An 18,884-nucleotide genomic window follows, 5' to 3' on the forward strand; every position below is an offset into this window, starting at 1 on the left:
AATGCATCTATAGCAATTGCTATATGCATTTATCCCATAATTTTCTAAGAGAGCTCATCAAAAAATACATGTATTAGAGAATGTGCAAATATAAAAATGATTTAGTTTTAAAATGTCCAAAACTATAGAACATTATAGTACTATAACAGTGTTATAGCAAAGTACAGAAAACTCTTGGGTTTTTTATGCAAAAATGTATAAAAACTAATGTATTAGGAAAATATGCTCAAACATGCATGGAGATTTTCATGCATTTAAAAGACGTTTCACATGCTGAAGTGAAAGAGAATGTGTCAAAGGTAAGATGAAGAAAATGAAAAACAGAAATAGATTCATCCAATCTTACCCAGAAATAATCCCTGCTGAATTCAATGGGATTTACCTCATTCTAAGTATTTTATGTGCATGTTTTAAATATGATTTTAGCCTAAGCTTCTTGATACAGAAACTGAATAGGGCTACTACTATGTATGAACACTCTTGGTATATCCCAAATGTTGCTTCTGACAGTTACTCCATTCCTCAACACATTCTGATAGCTTGTACCTAGACCCACTCTCCCTCCCTCTTAGCCAATTAGCAAAACAAGTTACAAAACAGAAAATTAAGATGCAAAACATAAAAAGAAAACAATATGAGAATTAAATTCTTTATTACAAAAAAGCAATAGATGGTGGTTTTTTAAAGATATATTTGTTATTTTTGTCTAAAAATAAATATTTCATATGGAATCTTGATTAGCCAGTGTGGCTAGTGAATTCTTTTCTTGCCACATTACAGATAAACAGTAGCACCAATAAATAAAATGATAGTAAAATTTTCTATATTTCTGGGGTGGGGGGGGGGGGAGGTTTACATATATAAAAATCGTAATGTCTATTTAATCCGAATCACACATATACATAAACATATATATATATATATATATATATATATATATACACACACACATACATATAACCAAATATATATATAATATGTAGATGTATAACCCTTGCCTCAAAAGGAATGTGTAGGGGTGGGTGTTAGAGATATTAATTAAATAACTGATCATGCTACTGACTCTGCCAACAATTTGGGAGAGATTGGATGGAACAGAAGTTAAAATTTATACATAACAATACAAAAAAGAGGTTCAGTTTATAAATAGTAAAATTAAATATTAACAAAGAATACTGAAAAATACCTAGTTTAAATTATTTTTTTAATTTCTAATTTTTAAAAAGGGATATTAAACAAGTATATAGAACAATGTTTGTCACCTTGCACAGCATGAATATATACATTTCAGTTATGTGCACACACACTACACACACCCAGACACACTCACACAAAATGCACACATTTGCTATTGGATGGAAGGAGATTCCATAGTGGTTAATGATCACGCTTGTCACAAGTTGATTTTAGGCCAGCTATTTGTCCATAAAAAGACAGTGTTTGGTAGCATTCTGACAAAGACCACATTTAAAGAAAAAAAATCTGATGCCAAGAATTTAGGCATACAGCCCAACCGAGCACAGGCAACAGAAAGCAAGTTTGCACACCTGGAAAAGGAGAGCTGAGCACACAGTCCAACATGTTGGCATCTGACACTCAACGAAGTCCCTAACAATGGATTAGGATGTTCGCTTGCAAAGCCAAACAGATGGCCAGCTCCATCAATTTTGAGAGTGCTAAATCTCTTGTGTGGAGTGGGAGGGAATCCAGGATTTTGCCATTTCAGGAGAAAGAACATCCTGAATTCAGTCCCTCCGTCCCATCACCAAATACGCAGAGGCAACCAGCATTTTCAGACCTGAACTTGCTGACTATCTTTTGAGTATTTAGATAACCATAGGTCCATGCACTCAGCAGTGCACAGGGGCATGCACCTACTTACTGAATGCTAGTAAATGGCACCTAAATTTTATAGGGATTGTTTTTTCTGGCGCAGAAAGGTTGCTTCTAAGCTTATTTTCTGCAGAACCAGTCTGCAGCAGTCTCATAGGTGTTGGGGACAATCAACAGGAAAATTGAACCACTGCTGCTCTTTCACGGTCAACTGAAGTACAAGAGCATCAGTTTCTTCAATGCATTTCAACCTGAACTGCAAAAATGTTAATAGCAAGTTGTACCTATGGCTTCTAGTGCTGTACGTACCAATGCAGTCAGTATGGCCTCATGATTGCTCTGGGCTTGTCAGTAAAGCCAGACAATGTCAATGAATTCTTGGGGAAGTCAACAAGCTTCAAGCATTTCAAGTACATTGTTGTCTTTGAGCTTCTGCTCTACATTTCCTTTCCAGAGCAGAATGTTTCCTAGATGCCTAGTGGTTTGGAATGCTTTGGTGTTTCAAGGGTTTTATGTTGAAAGGCACTGAGCATTGTAGCCTCATCTCACATGAGCATTTCTGTATTGTTCAATCTGAATCAAGCTTATCAAAGTGGGTAGTCTAACTTCCCACACTGTAACAAGTCTCCATGCCAATCAGAAAAACGAGAGTTGTCAACTGTAGAAATCGAAGGGGGTCACAAACACATGAAATGGTTAGGGGCAAATAAGAAGGGTGGGATCTGCCTTTGGGTGTATTTTACAGTGACAAGATCCTCAAGGTTGTAGTCAATCGAAATTAAAAATGCCTCTTGCAGTTTTATAATAGCTTCAAAATGGCCCTGACTTTAAATATACAGCACCACCACACCTTTAATTAATTTTAAAATTAACTGTACTTTATTCTAAAAAGGAGTTTGGCAATGCTGCAAAAACCTAAACAGCCCTAAAATAGCAGACACTGTGGGACTTTAGCAACCAATCAGGCTCTGCAGATGCGTGAGTTTCTAGTGCAACAGCAGGTCTGTCAAAATCAATGGGGTTAGTCATATTAATACTACATTTACATGTAGCCAGTTCAGACAAGTATTCTCAGAACAATACAGCATTTCAGCATGTCAAGAAAAACTATGGGAGCCATCCCCAAAGTGGCAGCCTACCAAATGCTCTGGACTGCAGCACTCATCACAGCAACATGCCCCACCAGACCTATTTGTTGAGTGATGGGAGTTGTAGTACAACACATTTCAAAGACACACAGTTGGGAAAGTTGACCTAAGGCCTAAATTTCCATATGAAACACATTTAAGGTTTGGAGGGGTGGGAAGCAAACTGGCATCCTTTACATTGTCTATGGGCATTACGAAACAAGAGTCCTTGTCCAGGTGAACATCAACTTCCAGCAAACAATCTGATTATGAATTTGAAAAGGTTTACACTGAGAAAAATATTAAAGAGTGCAAAACATGGATGGTTTGCCTCTCTGTGCTTCACAATAGCCCTGTCCATGTATTACTTGTATGAATTGGGTTAAACACAGTGAAAGTGGTCAAGGGGTTGCATTTAGCCTCAGGTTATTTCTCCCATTCCAATTGTCATGGGATTCAGTCATCACTTCTGAAGTATAGCGCTTCCACCAGTATTCCTGAAGGCTCTTTGTGCAATTGTGAGCTCTGAGGGTTTTAAACAAGGGGAAGGAAGGTCTTCACACTTCAGATAGTTATGCTGAAGCTGGAAACAACAGCACACCTTTGAGAGGTGGGGCAAAGAACATGGCTCCAAATTTCCTCTTTTCACATGAGTAACACTTGGATTGACTAGTGTCTTGTTAAGCGGTTGCAACTGAACACATCTTCAGATAAAGTGGGCTACATATCAGTAGGCTAGATGACATTCACGAAAAAAAGGTAGTGTTCAGGTAATTTTGTCTCACTCATGCCAACATAATAGTGGAAGAGTGTGCAGACTTTAAAAAATAATTGCAGCATAACATACAATGCCTTGACACATTCATGTCACAACAGATTTGGAATCTTCATAAATTCACAGCACTAAAATTAGCCTCTCATTGATCACAGCCTCCAAATTTTCCTACTCAATTTTGAATGCTTTAAGACCACAAATGCCTGTATGGTTGCATGTATATACCACCCCACATACACTCACTCACACACCCTTGCCTATTGTACATATATACTTTAGATTAATATCCCTTTCCGGAGATGTTCCATAAGCATCTTCAGTGGCAGTTCTGTGCATAATCATGGCAGACAATGCTGTTTAACTGCCTGGCAATACACCGGTCCCCATTCTTGCTTCCATGTTCTGCTAGCTATTTGTAGTTATCTCCTTTATTATTTAAGTAGCCAACAGGGGTGGAAGATTGTAGATTCCAGTGATACCTTCTCAAGCTGATGAGTCCTTGCATCAGCAGGTTCACCATCATTAAGGCCAGAATGTAGATCCATGGCAAAGTTCCTGTTGCGAACAAATATAAAAATGCATACCAACGTCCCAGCAAAGCAAGCAGGTTCTGAACCAGGGGAGGAGAGGGAGGGAGGAAGTTGACAGAATCCTCATTCCCAAAGCTACACAGTCTTTTACTTGACCTTTTGACCCATAGTAGTCCACTGTGTCATCTTTGGAGTCCCCTGTCTCTTCCTCTCTTGAACAAAGGTCTCTTTGCACACTGGGGAACTGGAACTGAGGCCAGCAGACTAGTTTGCTTTACACAGTCAGCAAGAGTATGAAGGTTAAAACTGAGCACACTTCTGACTAGAGCCCAGTCAGAGTTTCTCACGTCCCAAATAGCCCACTTGTGTCCACAGCAGTTGAATATATCCAGTGAAGATACCAATAATGTTAGCAATGTTTCTAAAATCCGAAGATACATGTATATGTATATGTATATTTACACATACATATATATATACATATACAGTTTATATATTATTCATGTGAAATAGGAGTCCCCAAAATATACACCACTCCATTCTCCCTGGCTCCACTATTTAGCAGCATGGGAAGGAAAGTCTCTCAATAAAATAGTCCAAATTCAAAAGGTGAATCCTGTGCGGGTCCTCGGGGAATGTTCCTTCCGGAGTCCATCGTCCGTACTCAAAAAGTGCTGTGCTCTACTGATCCTTCATTTTAGTGTTCATTTGGATTAGTGTTTTTTGACCAGGCGAAATAATCAGGCTCCAGATCCAAGGCTGTTCCCCCACCCCACCCCATCCCCTTTCTTCTCTGCTGCTCATCGCCTTGGTTTTTCACATCTGTTAAAGAGAGGAGAGAAAGAGAGGAGAGGTTATGTTTTTGGAAGAAAATCCAGCACAGGTAGCAGCAGCTGAGAGATGGCTATAGCACTAGAAGAAATATGGTCAAACTGATTTTCTGAATAATACATACAAACCAGGTGAAAGAGGTGACTGAGGTCAATTTTAAGGAGAAAGGAGGGGAACAGGTGCATTTCCTCTATTTTTTGCACATATCGGGGAAATGTGAACAGAAAATGACTACCCATTCAAAGTTGGATTTTCATACATTCACACTCCTCTACTCACACATCCACAGACTTGACACATGCACACAAATCACCTGCCTCATTCCCAGTCTAGACTTTTTCATTTTGTTTTTAAAGAGGTACAGCCAAACAAAGCCACAAGTGCCTCGTGCAGGGAAAGAAAAACAAAATAAAGAGTCATTCCACTGTCTGCCAAGAGGTAGAGGTTAGTGCCTGAATAGAGCAGCAACAGCAAGTTTGCAGCAAAAGCAGAAGAAGAAGAAAAATGGATGTGCCATTTTACCATCCAGATTTCATAATTCCCTGGAAGAGATAGGCAGAACATCAATCTGAAGCTGCCTTTGACACTCAAGCAGCAATCCAGTTGCCCTCCCCAATGAGTTCAACCTCTTACCCAAAGCACTCTACAATGCCTGTGATTCTGGGTGTTATTTTGTGCCACCAAGAAACCAACCAACAGCAGAAAGGCAAACAATTTTTCAGTTCAACAGAATATTTTTTCCTCACTTGGGAACAGACCCATGCTTTCTGCAGTGATGATTTCAAGTGCACCCAAGATAGTTTGAGAGAAAGCTATGAAGGTCAAGGGCAGGGAGCTGTCTGGTTTCTCTCCAGGGACAACTTCAGCAGGGTGAACTGTAACTCAAGAAGAGCAGGCTCTCTTCTCTCTACAGCACCAGGCATCACACTCAGGTTACAACTTTTCACAGGATTCCTCTGCATACAGAGCACTTCTTCCCATTGGCAAAGAATGGACACTGAAATGCCCCCTCCCCAAATGATATGAATCTCAACATCAATGAGAGAATATGGGAGCACAATTTTCTTTTGCACAGGGATACCATAGAAGCCTATGCACTAGAGCTAAACAGAGTCCTGCTCTTCTAGTCTTAGCTACTAGATACTGTCTCTTCATGTCTTCCAAACATAAATACATTGTCTGAGAACAGAAAATAAGCCAAACATCTTCTGAATTGTAAGCCTCCCTGAGTCCCAGTCTTGGGAGAAGGGTGGGATATAATAATAATAATAATAATAATAATAATAATAATAGTTAATCGCTTCTCCTGCAAGTCAGTATTCTTATCTCTGGCTTGTGAGGGAAGCCAGAAGCCAGATGGCAATAATCAAACAATAGATGCGATATCTGTGAGTTGACTGTTCCCACTGCTGTACACTGTGAATTACCACACAGTCCTACCTCCCAAGAGTCAGCATGGTGTAGTGCATTGAGCACTGGATTGTGACTCGGGAGACCAGGGTACAAATCCCCACTTAGCCATGGAAACCAACTACTCAGAGGAAGGCAATGGCAACCCCCCCCCCCCCCGAACAAATCTTGCCAAGAAAATCCCATGATTAAGTCAGAAACGACTTGAAGGCACACAAGAACAACTCACCTCCCAAAAAAACAGAATTCTAAAGAATGCTGGCTTATTGTGCCCAAAGGCAGCCAGTATATACATGGGAAACCCATAGCAAGAGCAAGTTCTAAATCGTTTTGAATGGTGGACTGCCTTTTTGATGCTACCAGCTAGAGACAAGGATATGAAAGCAGAGCTTTGGGGCATTTCATTGGCTCCTAGCATATCTTTTACCATTTTGGAACACTTGTGATCTAGCCCAGATGCTTATTCATATATTTCACACCTTTAAGGACACTCACAAAACAGGAAGAAATGAAAGAAAGGACTGACCACATAGTATTTCCTATACAGGGCAAGCTATGTCAAAAGGAAGGGACAGAAAAGGGAGAGGGAAAACAGGAGAACTTACATGCCTAAACCTTACAGCTCAGTTTTGGGTGGACTCAGTAGTGATTTTAAGGTCAGTCATGGTCTTGTACTCTTTGAGTTTCCTTTGCAACTTGAAAACATAAAGAAAAGGGCAATGTCTGTTCATGTAGGGCACAAGGGACTAGTTACATGGTGCAGCTGCCTACCAGATTATACATCTCGTTGCATACAAGTCCTTCAATCATGGGGGCCTGGCAGCCAAAAATTCACCACCTTGCTACCCAAGAAGCACATTCAATGTGAGCACCAACCTGTCACCAGCCTTATCAGAATGCAAAAAAGTCATAACTTCAGACAGGCAACACCAGCTTTTTCTATCTTCCCACTCCCTATCCTTGTCAAACTAAGGAAAGGAGAGATGATAGTACATTGGCACCAGAAGCAAGCAAGCAGAAAACTTTCTCTCTCTCATTCATTCACTTGTGTGCTCTCTCAGAGCGTGTTGGTGTGTGCATGTGTTCATATACTACACGCATGTGTGTGTGGGTATTTTTCCCCACTTTCACTCTTCAGGACACAAACCTGCAAGTGCGCTCGTTTAACTCAAGCTGCCTCGACTTGCAACGTGAGTCTGTGAATTTGCAGGAACATTTACAGGTCTGGGGATCTTGTTTGTACAAGTGCTTTCTCCTTTCTGAGCAAGGTTCACAGTGACTGCAAAAAGGCAAAAGGAAAGAGGTCTAAGCTACAGCGCTTTAGCGGGAAGAAATTTACACATGCAACACCCTAACACATTGAAGCACACCCTGCCCTCCACCCCTTCCCACCCCACACACACAGCACTGTCCATCTAGAACACTGCTAGGTGGGTGGTGGACACTCCCCAAAGGTGTTCCAACACTTACTTGCAGTATTATTATTTTTTTGTATTTGTTTTTTAAGGAGACAAACAGAAATGGGCTCTCTGTATTTGTATAAATCCACAAATCCTGCATTAGTTCAATTTGCTGATGCAGATGTTGAGCTAGCCTCTTATGTTAATAAAGGTCTCTAAGCCAGTAGCAGGATACCCAGCGGCATCTCTTCCTACATGAAAATTCTTGTGAATGTCAACTGGAGTGACAGCTTTACAAAGAAAGGGCTAGAGGGAGGAGCCTAGCTCCTGCATCCAACTGTTCATATTCAGTTTATTTATTTATTTTCTTTAGGGAATGAATGAAGACAGGAGCCCATCCAAGGCCCCTCCTGCTCCAAACCTGACACCTGAGAGAATCTTGGCAATGCAGGATTTTGTGAATTAAAATAGGAGAGGCAGAAAAAGAAGGGAAAGCCACCAAAATCCAGCAGAGAGCAAGAAAGAGGTAGAGTGTCTCATTTTTCCAAGTATCCTCTAATACCTCTCTGGTTAGTGTTTTCCTGAGATCTCACACACATACAGAGATATAAACATGCATGAATGGCAAGCACAAGCCCTGGGCATCAACCTCTTGAACAATGACAGGCTTAAAATGAAAGCTGAGGGGGAAATTAAGGGAAGAAAGGAGAAGGGAAAATCACACCAGGGTATTGCAGGTGGCAGTGACAGCAAAACAAAATGAAGCCTGCCTGTCCCTTCATGATGCTGTGGCTTCAGAAGAGAAAAAGTTACATCACAAGCAAGAAGAATTATCACCACCACTTTATGCTTCTACTCTCAATGTTGCTAAGCTCCACCACCACCATCCCAGCACTATGAATGAGCTATTTTGGAAATGGGCAAAAACTATATTGTTTGTATGTTGTTGTTACATTATTATTATTATTATTATTATTATTATTATTTGTGTTGCAAGCAGCTGCTTTGATTTGAGGGGAAGTGATGGGAGGAAAGGGGGAAAGGGCAGTTTACAAGCACATGATGCAAAACGTACAAGTTTTGTGGTTTATACCGGCCTCTCTTGCGCTTTCTCTTTTGACCCTTCCCCTTTCCTCGCTTTGATTTTCTGGAAGAAAAACAAAACAAAACCAAAAGCAGAGGGAAAGAGAGAGAGAGAGAGAGAGAGAGAGGAAAAAGGGAAAGGAAACGGGAAGAAAAATAGAAAGGGAGGTGGCTGCTTTGTACCCTTTGGAGAATAGAGAAGCACATAAAAGCAGGGGTGGGGAACCACTGGCTTCCAAATGTTTTTGCCTACAACTCCAAGTAGCTCCACCCAGCAGAGGCACTAATTAGGGATGCTAGGAGCTATTGTGGTCCAAAACACCTGGAAGGCCAAGGGCTCCACAACACACACACCCCAGCATACAGAATAAAAGGCTTGGAAGGGGGTTGGGCCAAGGTGCTTATTGCCCTGCCTCACATACTAGTTTTCCCCATACAGTCTGCATAATCCTTCAGATGGGACTGCAAAGCTGAAACACGCCCTCCAATTAAGGGTATTCCTCAATATACCATTCTGCCACTTCCCCAAGACATAGGTTCCCTCTCCACACTCAGGAAGGAAACTTTCCAACAGGAGGTCTGGAAGTCACCAAATACCCCCACACCACAGATTATCCATTTCCAGCTGGAAAGAAACAATGCATGAGTTTAACATGCAGCACTTTTGCCCTTAGAAATCTCCTCTTAAGGGGTTCTACTCTGGCAGCTGGAAAGCAACATGTGGATCTATATTGTGATGGCCCAATAAACTGGCTCTCTGTTCCAAAGTGAAGAATACAGACTAGCCTTTCCCAACTTCCTGGCCTCCAAAGTGTCTTGGGTTATAATTCCCAGAATTTCTGACCATCAGCCATGCTGGCTGGAGCTGATAGGAGCTGAAGTCCAAAGCATCTATAGAGTGCAAGACTTGGAAAATCTGGTACAAATGGCATGCATACATGTCAAAGCTAATATCTTTGGCTTCACTCTGAAGACCAGAATCTCATCCAAAACCATAAATTATTCCAGTGCTATGGGTAGCTTTCACAGAAAACAAAATTCAGAGCAGCCAGCCCTCCTAGCACTTTGTTTTTTAGACTGCCTAGAAATACTAAAAGAAATATTAAAAATTCAAACATGTAAGCAGACAATGATATAACAAGAGATCCTCTAACCAGAATTAACTGATGGATCAATCTCTTTTGCCTCTCAAGCTGCTACTGACAATATAAATTCTGCAGAATGAGAATGCTGAATAAGGCAAGGCGCTTAGTTATCAGTCCCTAGGCAATGACACAGTGCCTTTCCTTACCAGGGAACATGGAGCCACCTCCCTATTGCAAAGATGTAAAAAAAAAATCCTAATAAATACTCAAGACTTGTTTTTTCCATCTTTTAAATAACTCTTTAAAAATAGGAAGCTGTCTTTTACTAAGTCAGATTTTCAGTCTATCTAGCTCAGTGACCGAGAGCAGCTCTCTGGGTTTTCAAAAAAGTGTTTCCCAGTCCTATTTGAAGATGACCAAGATTGAATCAGGGATCTTTTACACTCAAAACATGTGTCCTCCTATTCATCTATGCCCCTTCCCCATAAATCCTGCTTTTGATAAAGTGAACAGACCTATATAAGTGAAGAAGAATGCTCAACTTGAAGTGGAGAGAAGAATGATCAACTCCAAGTATAACTCAAGTGGATCTCTGGACGAAACCTAGAGGCTTCGCAAACAGTTGGCCACAAGAGAAATGTGCAATGAAAGGAGCAAGACAAATTCTGAGCAATCAAGTTTTGTAGAAAAACCACTGCAGGAGGGTTTTCTACCTCACTCCCAATTCCACCTCTTTCCCTCCCAATCTATCTCAATTTGATGGAAAGGAGAGGCTTTAAAGAAGGAGGTGGCTGATGAGTGTATCTGACAAATGTTTCCTGAACCATGTTCAAGCCTGTTGACTAGTACACATTTCTTTTAAACACACCTGGAACACCTCTACAAGCCAAAAGTAGATTGATATTTACTTCATGAAAGCTTTCCACTAAATTTGACTCCCATCAATGACACACTCATCCAGAAGGAGGCCAAAAAATAAAAAGATGTCAAGCACAAGAAAAAATTCAGCCTAATGCAAACCAAATTGCCCCATGGGATGTGATATTGGCAAAGCAATGCAAGCCACCCTAAAACTCAAGAAAAAGCTCAAGCGTGTAAAGTTACAGTGACAGAAGAGGGGGCTTTGACTGTGTCCCATCAGCACCAGTGTTCACTCAGTCACAACACCACATTTGCACACCTTTGGGCCATTTTGGCACTCAGTTGATCAGTTAATATTTACAATAATCTGGAAAGAATGAACCAAGCAGCAATTACCTCTCTTAATCTCTATGATGGCCTCCAAAGTGAATTCCAAGGGAGAGGATGGAACAGCCATACAACTGGCCATAATATTATCGCCCTCATTTTCTATACTCTTTTTTTAATTAGCTTCCATAACAAATCAGAAACTGTCCCACTCATGCCTCTCAGAGAATGTTTCCACAATATAATTATTTTCTATAGAATTATTCCTTTAAGTTGGGTGAAAAAAGGAAAAAAATGTCTATTTTTTCACTAAACATAACTGCTTTACCTTCCAGAAAGATTAAAGCAAATTTCCATTTCACATGATACCCCTGGTCATGCCACTCCCCCATCCCCACTTACAGTCATACATAGCCTCCCCCAACCTCTAGATGTTTTGGACTACAACTCCCATAAATCTCAACAAGTATGACTAACAGTAACAGATGGGGGTTGTAGTCTAAAATAGCTGGCAGGAATCAGACTGGGAAGTAGCTGGGTGGTCAAGAAGCTTCATCTAAGTTGCTTTACTTGATGTGATTCTTCACAATCAATATGTAAAATTTATTCTCATATAAACGGTTGTGCATGCCTTAACTGGATCTCTATTTTCACCTTTTTCTATTGGCTACCTCTCCTACCCTGAGAGAAGCAGTAAAGCTCACATGCATAGCCTTGATGTTAGGAATCTAAGCAAGCCACTGTGAATAAACCAGCAAATTGTCATCCAAGCAGCAAGAAAGAGAAAAAAGCAATGATTTCCAGCATTCACAGCAACAACTGTGCATGTAGAAGGAAACTTTCACCCAGAATCCATTCCAAAAAGTTGAAGGGGGGGGGGGGGGAACATTCTGTTACTTCCTTGTTGTTCTTTACACAAGCAAACCATTTCAAAATGTCCTCAGGCAGAAAAGAAGCAAAAGCCATCAATGCTATGTGTCCACAAGGAATGGATTGAAATCAAGATGACTGTTTGATTTCTGTTGCGATCAGTAGGTTTTATTTATGATTATCAACAAAAGAAAAAGGAATTTGTAACATCAAGGGGGAGGACCCGCACAAGCCACATCACTTACTTTTCTTGTCTAATTCTGACTTCTTTCTTTGGTCTACAAGAAAAGAGAAAAGAAGAAAAACATAAAGAGACAACCAATGATAAGCAGACCTCACACTCACCCTTTAACCACCTCAGATCCACACTTGCAAAAAAGACCAGCCTCCACACCTTACAGCACAGGGGTAGGCCTTCAGATGTTATGGACTACAGGTCTAGTCATCTATGACTGCTAGCCTTGCTGGCTGAGGCTAATGGGAATTAGAATCAAAAACCTACCACAGTCATCAGGCTAGGAAAGACTTGCTTATGTTATTACAAGTGACAAATAAGGAAAAACATGTGTTCTCCATTCTGGTCACTCTAGTGTGTTTCTCAATGAGCTGTTGCATCAAACATAACAAGTAAAGTTCCTACAGCCAGTCTATCAACCATGTAAGACCTCTAATTTAAAAAATCTCCTTTGTCCATGCTTGCGGTCAAACGCATCTTCCCATTCCATCAGACAGATAGACAGACAGCTTCTGTCTCTCCCTCTTTCCACTCTCATTCTCGCTCACTCGCACACATATACACACACGCACACATGCATTCACTCCCCCCCCCCCAAGATATACATCAGTGCAGTTAAAAAATCATCTGTTCTGAAAACAACCATGAAGGTTCTGCGCACTCACCTGCATTCACAGCTACTGTGCTCTTGGAAGCTCATCAGGTTTATGTGCTGGCTCCGATTTTGTTTAATTCTCATAATCTAAAATGGAGAGTGGGGGGAAACAGGGTTGAGGAAGAAAGAAGACAGTGAGTCAGAATTACAGAATCTCTCCAAACAGACAAAGAAACAAGGTGCACAGTGGTAAAACTAAAATAAGGGCAAAATTAAAGAAGAAAATTAGGATGCTTCCAGTCCATCTTTATGCCACTCACCTGAAAGTAGACACCACTGAAAATGGCTAATTAGAAACATGTAAAATTGTGCTAAAGATGTAGAGATATTAAGTAATAAGGTTTCTGATGTCATCAGATTTAAATTTAATTTGTTTAGCAGTATGGAGCTATCTCACCCTCCTCCTCAAGTAACATTTGCTACTTGCAAAGAACATGGCTTATGCCTCTTCACAGACAGAACTGAGGACCATTTTTGGAGGCACATTGGTACTAGAAGGTAAGTGTTAGTTTGAGGAGACATCATTCAAGTGAGGCAATTATAAACTCCAAGAGAGAGGATCTGCAGCAGCAATCTCACATTAAGTGCCTCTTCACAACACATTATGCAATGGAACATCAAGTATAGGGTTGCAAGTGTTTTTCTAGCAATACCAGTGAAGACTGCTGTCCTTCTATGGTGATGCCAGTAAAAACCATGCACTAGCAGATGAGTTACTCTCAGTTGAGCCAGTGTGGTTCTAGTAAAGCAATGACATCAGATTGCTTCAAATGCCAACTATTTAGTGTCACATGCTCAGTCAAGAGCAACCCTAGATCATAAACCCTTCTGCTCCAGGGCCTGCTTCTTAGTTTTGTGAAAAATCACACAAAGATGACACTGTAGAAATGATAAACAGCAAGAGCACAAACTTAACATGCAACTTCAGGCTTCACCAAGGTAATTAGTGCAACTGGTTTCCTTGGAATCAACACAGCTACTTGTGGTCTTGGGTCTGCACCACAAAACCACACCATTATTTACACTCTGTTTTGAGAGGCCCAGTGTGGCATGACAAGGTGACATCTGTAAATCATGACTGTGGGTCCATTAGCCGTGTTGTTCCAAGCATGCAGGACTGGACTTGGTGTGGATCAAGAATCAGACGAACATTTCCAGTGCTGAGAGAAATAAATAAGAAGCGAGTCTAACAGAGGTACTGTCTGTGCTCTGTATGAAAAATATGCATCCTTACAGTATATTTGGCCTTAACTATTATTTCCACTTCCTTTCAGGACAGCTACATTCAAATTAAAAAGAAGAGAATTGTTTATTTGTGACAGCAGCATTGCTCTTCCTATCCTTACTGTACCACAGCAATCAACCAGTTAAAATGCTAATATGATTGATAAACTTTGTTTTGGCCAGTTCTTCAGATCTGTTTATACAAGCTTCCTTTCTAACAGTCTGTTGAAGTGGAACCTGTGGGGTACAAAATACAGTAGCCAAAGCAGGCATTAAGGTGGAGCCAGAACACAGAGGTGGTTTCCTGATACACACCCTCTGAAAAGTCCACTGGAGATAAATGATATGTATTTAAATAGAGTTTCTTGGTAATTAATAGGTTCACTTCAAGATAACATACAAAATTGATTCTCTATAGAATCGTCATGAGAAAAAACACATGAAATCTCTCTGACACAGGGTAAGTGATATTAAGAGTTCAGAAAGAAAATTGCTTTGGGAACAATTCCCAGAATCCTCCAGCCAGCACAGCCCATATTAACTGGGGGCATTATGGAAACTGTAGCAGTCCAGAAAAAGGCCAAATCACAGAACTAATGAAACCCGAGCAGAGCTGAAAGGCAGTGCTTTTTTCACAGCTAGCTGGTTCACTAAACTCAGAACAGTACTAAAAGCAATACATTTAGCTACGAGGTGCCCCTCCTTCTAGAAGAGATCATCTGAGGTGCTGTGAGGGTGATCTCCAGCTTTCCAGCAAAACAAGCCCCTAGCAATAGGTGAGCCAGATGTTCCTACACACCTTCTGACTTCAGCAGCACCAAGCAGAACAGCCCGGGGAGGGGTCTGGACAAGCCAAAAGCAGTGAATAGGAGTTATTCTTTATTCTGTTAGATGAGCCACTTGTGAGCCATTTCAGAGTTTGAGAAACAACACCAAATCCTATGGGATGTTTCCCCCTTTGTTCTATTCCCTGCACTGCAGAGTTGTAAACCATGTGTCACTCTCCCTCCCTTCATCCCTCACCAACCACAGACTATGCTAGCCTCAGCTGATGGGAGCTGCAGTCCAGTATCTGGAAGACCATACAGTCTGGAAGACCCCACCCCACCCCAGCCTATCACTTAGCCACAGCCTTACCTCCATAGTGACATTGTGCACTGCTGTGGGTACACACTCCAGTGCTTCATCATTACAGCATCCCGCACATCTCTTCAGGGGTACACAGGATGGCTTGAAGATGAATTCCACTTCATCAGGGTATTCTTGGAATATGTCCACCATCGTCTCCAGTGGCCTGCAGGCACTGAGATTGTAGACCACGAAAAATGAGATAACTACAAAAAAAGAGGAGAGGGGAAAAGAGTTGTTTTGTTTTTTTTGAAGTCTGACAACACAATCTTTAAAATATTTCAAGGCAGTGTAAAAACAGGGCCATGGGCGTACAAGCAAATGACTCTGCACTTGTTGCTCCTTTTACCTAGATGCCTCCCCATTATTTTAAGGGCTCATTGAAACATGCTGTCAATAAATACATTAAAGGTGAGTTAAAATGCACTTAAAGCCCAAAAAGATAGAGTACAGGGAGGAGAGTGCTGGAAAAGCAAGATAGGGCTGAATCATAGACAAGTTTAGTATTTTCCCTGACTGAATTTTAACCAACTTAGTTCCTGATATGTTTTGCAAGGGAGGAACTAAATTGAACCACAAGCCCAAACCCTAAGAATCATAGAATCATAGAGTTGGAAGAAACCGCAAGGGCCATCCAGTCCAATCCCCTGCCATGCTGGAACTCTCAGTAAAAGGATCCCCGACAGATGGCCATCCAGCCTCTGCTTAAAGACCTCCAAGGAGGGAGACTCCACTACACTCCGAGAGAGTGTGTTCCACTGTTGAACAGCCCTTACTGTCATGTTTCCTCATGTTGAGGTGGAATCATCCAACTCAGTATCTCAGCTTAACTGCTATTTCTAGACATTGTTTGTCTCAGTGTCCTTCTCAAATGCACATCACCAGATACAATTGCCTAAGGAAAATGCTTCCACAGTGGGAAAACCACATTTTTCTGATATTCATCACATGGTGTTTTGTCACTGGAAAATGCCATCCTTCCCTCAGCCAGGGGACCTATTGCTATTGCCAAGGCAGTGTGGAGAACAGTTATGCCAAACATTGCAAATAGCTACTTGACACATGTACCCCATTCAAGAAGCCCTTCACATAAAATAAAAGAAATGACATAGCATTAAGATTCCCCTTCCTGAAGCAATTCCCACCATTTTCTGAGCCTTTTGCAATCTGTTTTGACTAGTTGGGCCCTTTCTTCTCCCTCATTCCAGGAACAGGGGACCTCTCCTTCTAGCCAAAGCCCAACTGAAATCAACAAAAAAAAATTGCCATAATTTCAGTGCAGCCTAAGTATTGCTAACTTGGTCCAAGTTGAACCCATCATCACCACTTTTATCAGTATCTTTCAGTATATGGAAAGGCTATCATCATTAGACTTCTAGGATGAGCCACATTATCGTATTATAATTAAACAGTTACATTTTTTTTTTTTAAAAAAACTTCCTTAGCAGCCAGTCCTAAGCTTTGCTTGTTGGTGGAAGACCTAGCCTACCTTGGAAGGAAGGTCTATAGTGTAGTATGTGAAGAATGTCAAATTTAAATACAGTGGGCCTTTGGTATCTGCTGGGATTCGATTCCAGAACACCCCATGTATACCAAAATCTGTCAATGCTCAAAGTCCCATTACATTAAATACAATAGCATGGTGAAATGGTGCCACTTATATTAAGTAGCAAAATCAAGGGTTTTTTAATAGAATTTATATCTTTTTTAAAATATATTTTCAAGCATTGGATGGTTAAATCCATGGATAAAAAGAATCAGTGGATATGAAGGGCCAACTGTACTTGCAGCCTTAACTGATTTTCACACAGATGTGACAGTGTGCTCAAGCTTCACTGCAATGCTAAGGCACAGACAAGACACACTACAGGACACCATGAAGAAAAAGAGCTAAATGCAAATATGACAAGTCCTGAAATTTCACAGTCTGCTTTCAAACACACTCTCCACAATATGGGATCCTGCCTGTTATTCCAGGATGTGGTGTACAGCATATAGTGTCAGATCCAGGAGAACATACAGTATGCCTGTACCCTATACAGAGTCCTTCTGCAGTGAATGGTTGATAACCAAGTGTGATAACAAGCATAAACTGCTTGCATCATGGAAAAAACAGAAGCCAGTAAGCATTTCTTGGGAGTCCTGAACCTGTGACAAGCTGGCATAAAGGTTGCTTTACTGAACTGGGTGACAGGCAGGCAGGGGAGGGAGAGAGAAATATACAGAAGCTGCAGGACTCACAGCTTACGGCTTTCAATTAATTGTGGAAAGTTAATTCTTGGTCATGTGGAGCAGACAACGGTGCCACAGTACTGCTGGCAGCAGGCAGAACTGAGGAGGAGCCTGTCTGGGATTTCTATGGACTACACATTAAGCTATGTGCCTATTTAAAGAGACAGTTACTCAAGAAGGAAAAATGTGTAATGACTGGCAGTTGTTCTCAAGAATAGCCCACCCCAAGCCAACACACACATGTGTTCCTTCCCTCAGCCCAGGCAAAGTCTGTTATCAGTATCTCCTATCCTTTCTTGCTTGGTCTGTGCTGCCACTGCCTCCTCATTCCCCTTCAGGGTGACCTTAACCTTAAAAATACAGCTGTCTACAGTATAAACTGGAGAATTAAACAATTTAGCACCTGGGAAATTTGCAGGCACTCTGCCACATAAACTACATTGCTGATTATTCACACCTTTCCTCACATTCAAGGGGCACGGAACCTGTCCATGATTTAAAAAATACTTTTTGAGATCAAAACATTATTATCCTGCTCTGTGTCTGTGTTTTTCAATGGTGCCAAGGCCAAGCAACAAGAGACCCTGGGGCGGGAATATCTCAAGAAGCATTTCCTTCTATGGTGCAGCACAGAAACTTGCAGGTTTTCACCTGCACTGAAGGCACATGAGTTGGCTAGAGCACATAAAGTGGCAGCAAACAAGGAAGCAAGGTTTTTAGCTGCTGCCTCCACCAGAGCCTGGAAATTGGACTTTTCAACTACAGCTCCCAGAATCCCTGCCTCAATCTAGAAGGGACTATGCTAGATGGGCAATTCTGAGAGTTGTAGTCCAAAAAACTAACATTTCTAAGATCTGAACTGGACTAGATGATCTACAGAATTCTGCATATGGCTGCTGGCAGTCTTGCATATCTTCCATGACTTTTTTATTTTGTTGCCTTCAAATGCAAGGAAGGAAGCAGAATGAACAGTCTTCAAAAATCTTGATTTATGAGATCTGAAATCCTGATAATTAGGAGGAAAGGGAAATCATGCATCAGTGCTTCAGGCCTCTCTCAATAATGTGTGGGCCCAAAAGTGCCTTGGATGTATGCCCAGCGTAGTACATTTTGTTTATTCCCTCTTTAATTATGAGTTGTCTGAGATTTAATATCTGAGTAGCATCAGACTTAGAATACAATGCACTTGCAAAGGTCATGTCTTTCACATTCTCACCAAGGTAACTTCCATGCCAATAGCAAAAATCATCATTCTTTTATCATCTTTTAGCAGATAAG

At 41.1% G+C, this 18,884-nt stretch overlaps 1 protein-coding gene across 4 annotated transcripts in view; it reads right to left on the reverse strand.

Annotated features, from left to right (window-relative positions):
• Positions 1-635: 635 nt before the first annotated feature.
• Positions 636-18,884, reverse strand: part of VEGFA (vascular endothelial growth factor A) — a 32,688-nt gene continuing 14,439 nt past the window's right edge. For 2 of the 4 annotated variants that reach the window (XM_089529658.1, XM_089529661.1), the window contains 6 exons: positions 15,384-15,580; positions 13,033-13,109; positions 12,378-12,410; positions 8,982-9,053; positions 7,654-7,785; positions 636-5,087 (listed from right to left, as the gene is read on the reverse strand). In XM_089529658.1, the coding sequence (XP_089385784.1) occupies positions 5,066-5,087; positions 7,654-7,785; positions 8,982-9,053; positions 12,378-12,410; positions 13,033-13,109; positions 15,384-15,580 (533 nt within the window). In that variant the 3' untranslated portion in view covers positions 636-5,065. The remainder of the gene's footprint in view (positions 5,088-7,653; positions 7,786-8,981; positions 9,054-12,377; positions 12,411-13,032; positions 13,110-15,383; positions 15,581-18,884) is intronic. The other 2 variants (XM_089529659.1, XM_089529662.1) reach the window with 2 other exon arrangements.

This window comes from Sceloporus occidentalis, unplaced genomic scaffold (genome assembly GCF_023333645.1).
Source record: "Sceloporus occidentalis isolate IW3139 unplaced genomic scaffold, rSceOcc1.0.p SCAF_6, whole genome shotgun sequence".
Taxonomy (NCBI): Eukaryota; Metazoa; Chordata; class Lepidosauria; order Squamata; family Phrynosomatidae; genus Sceloporus; species Sceloporus occidentalis.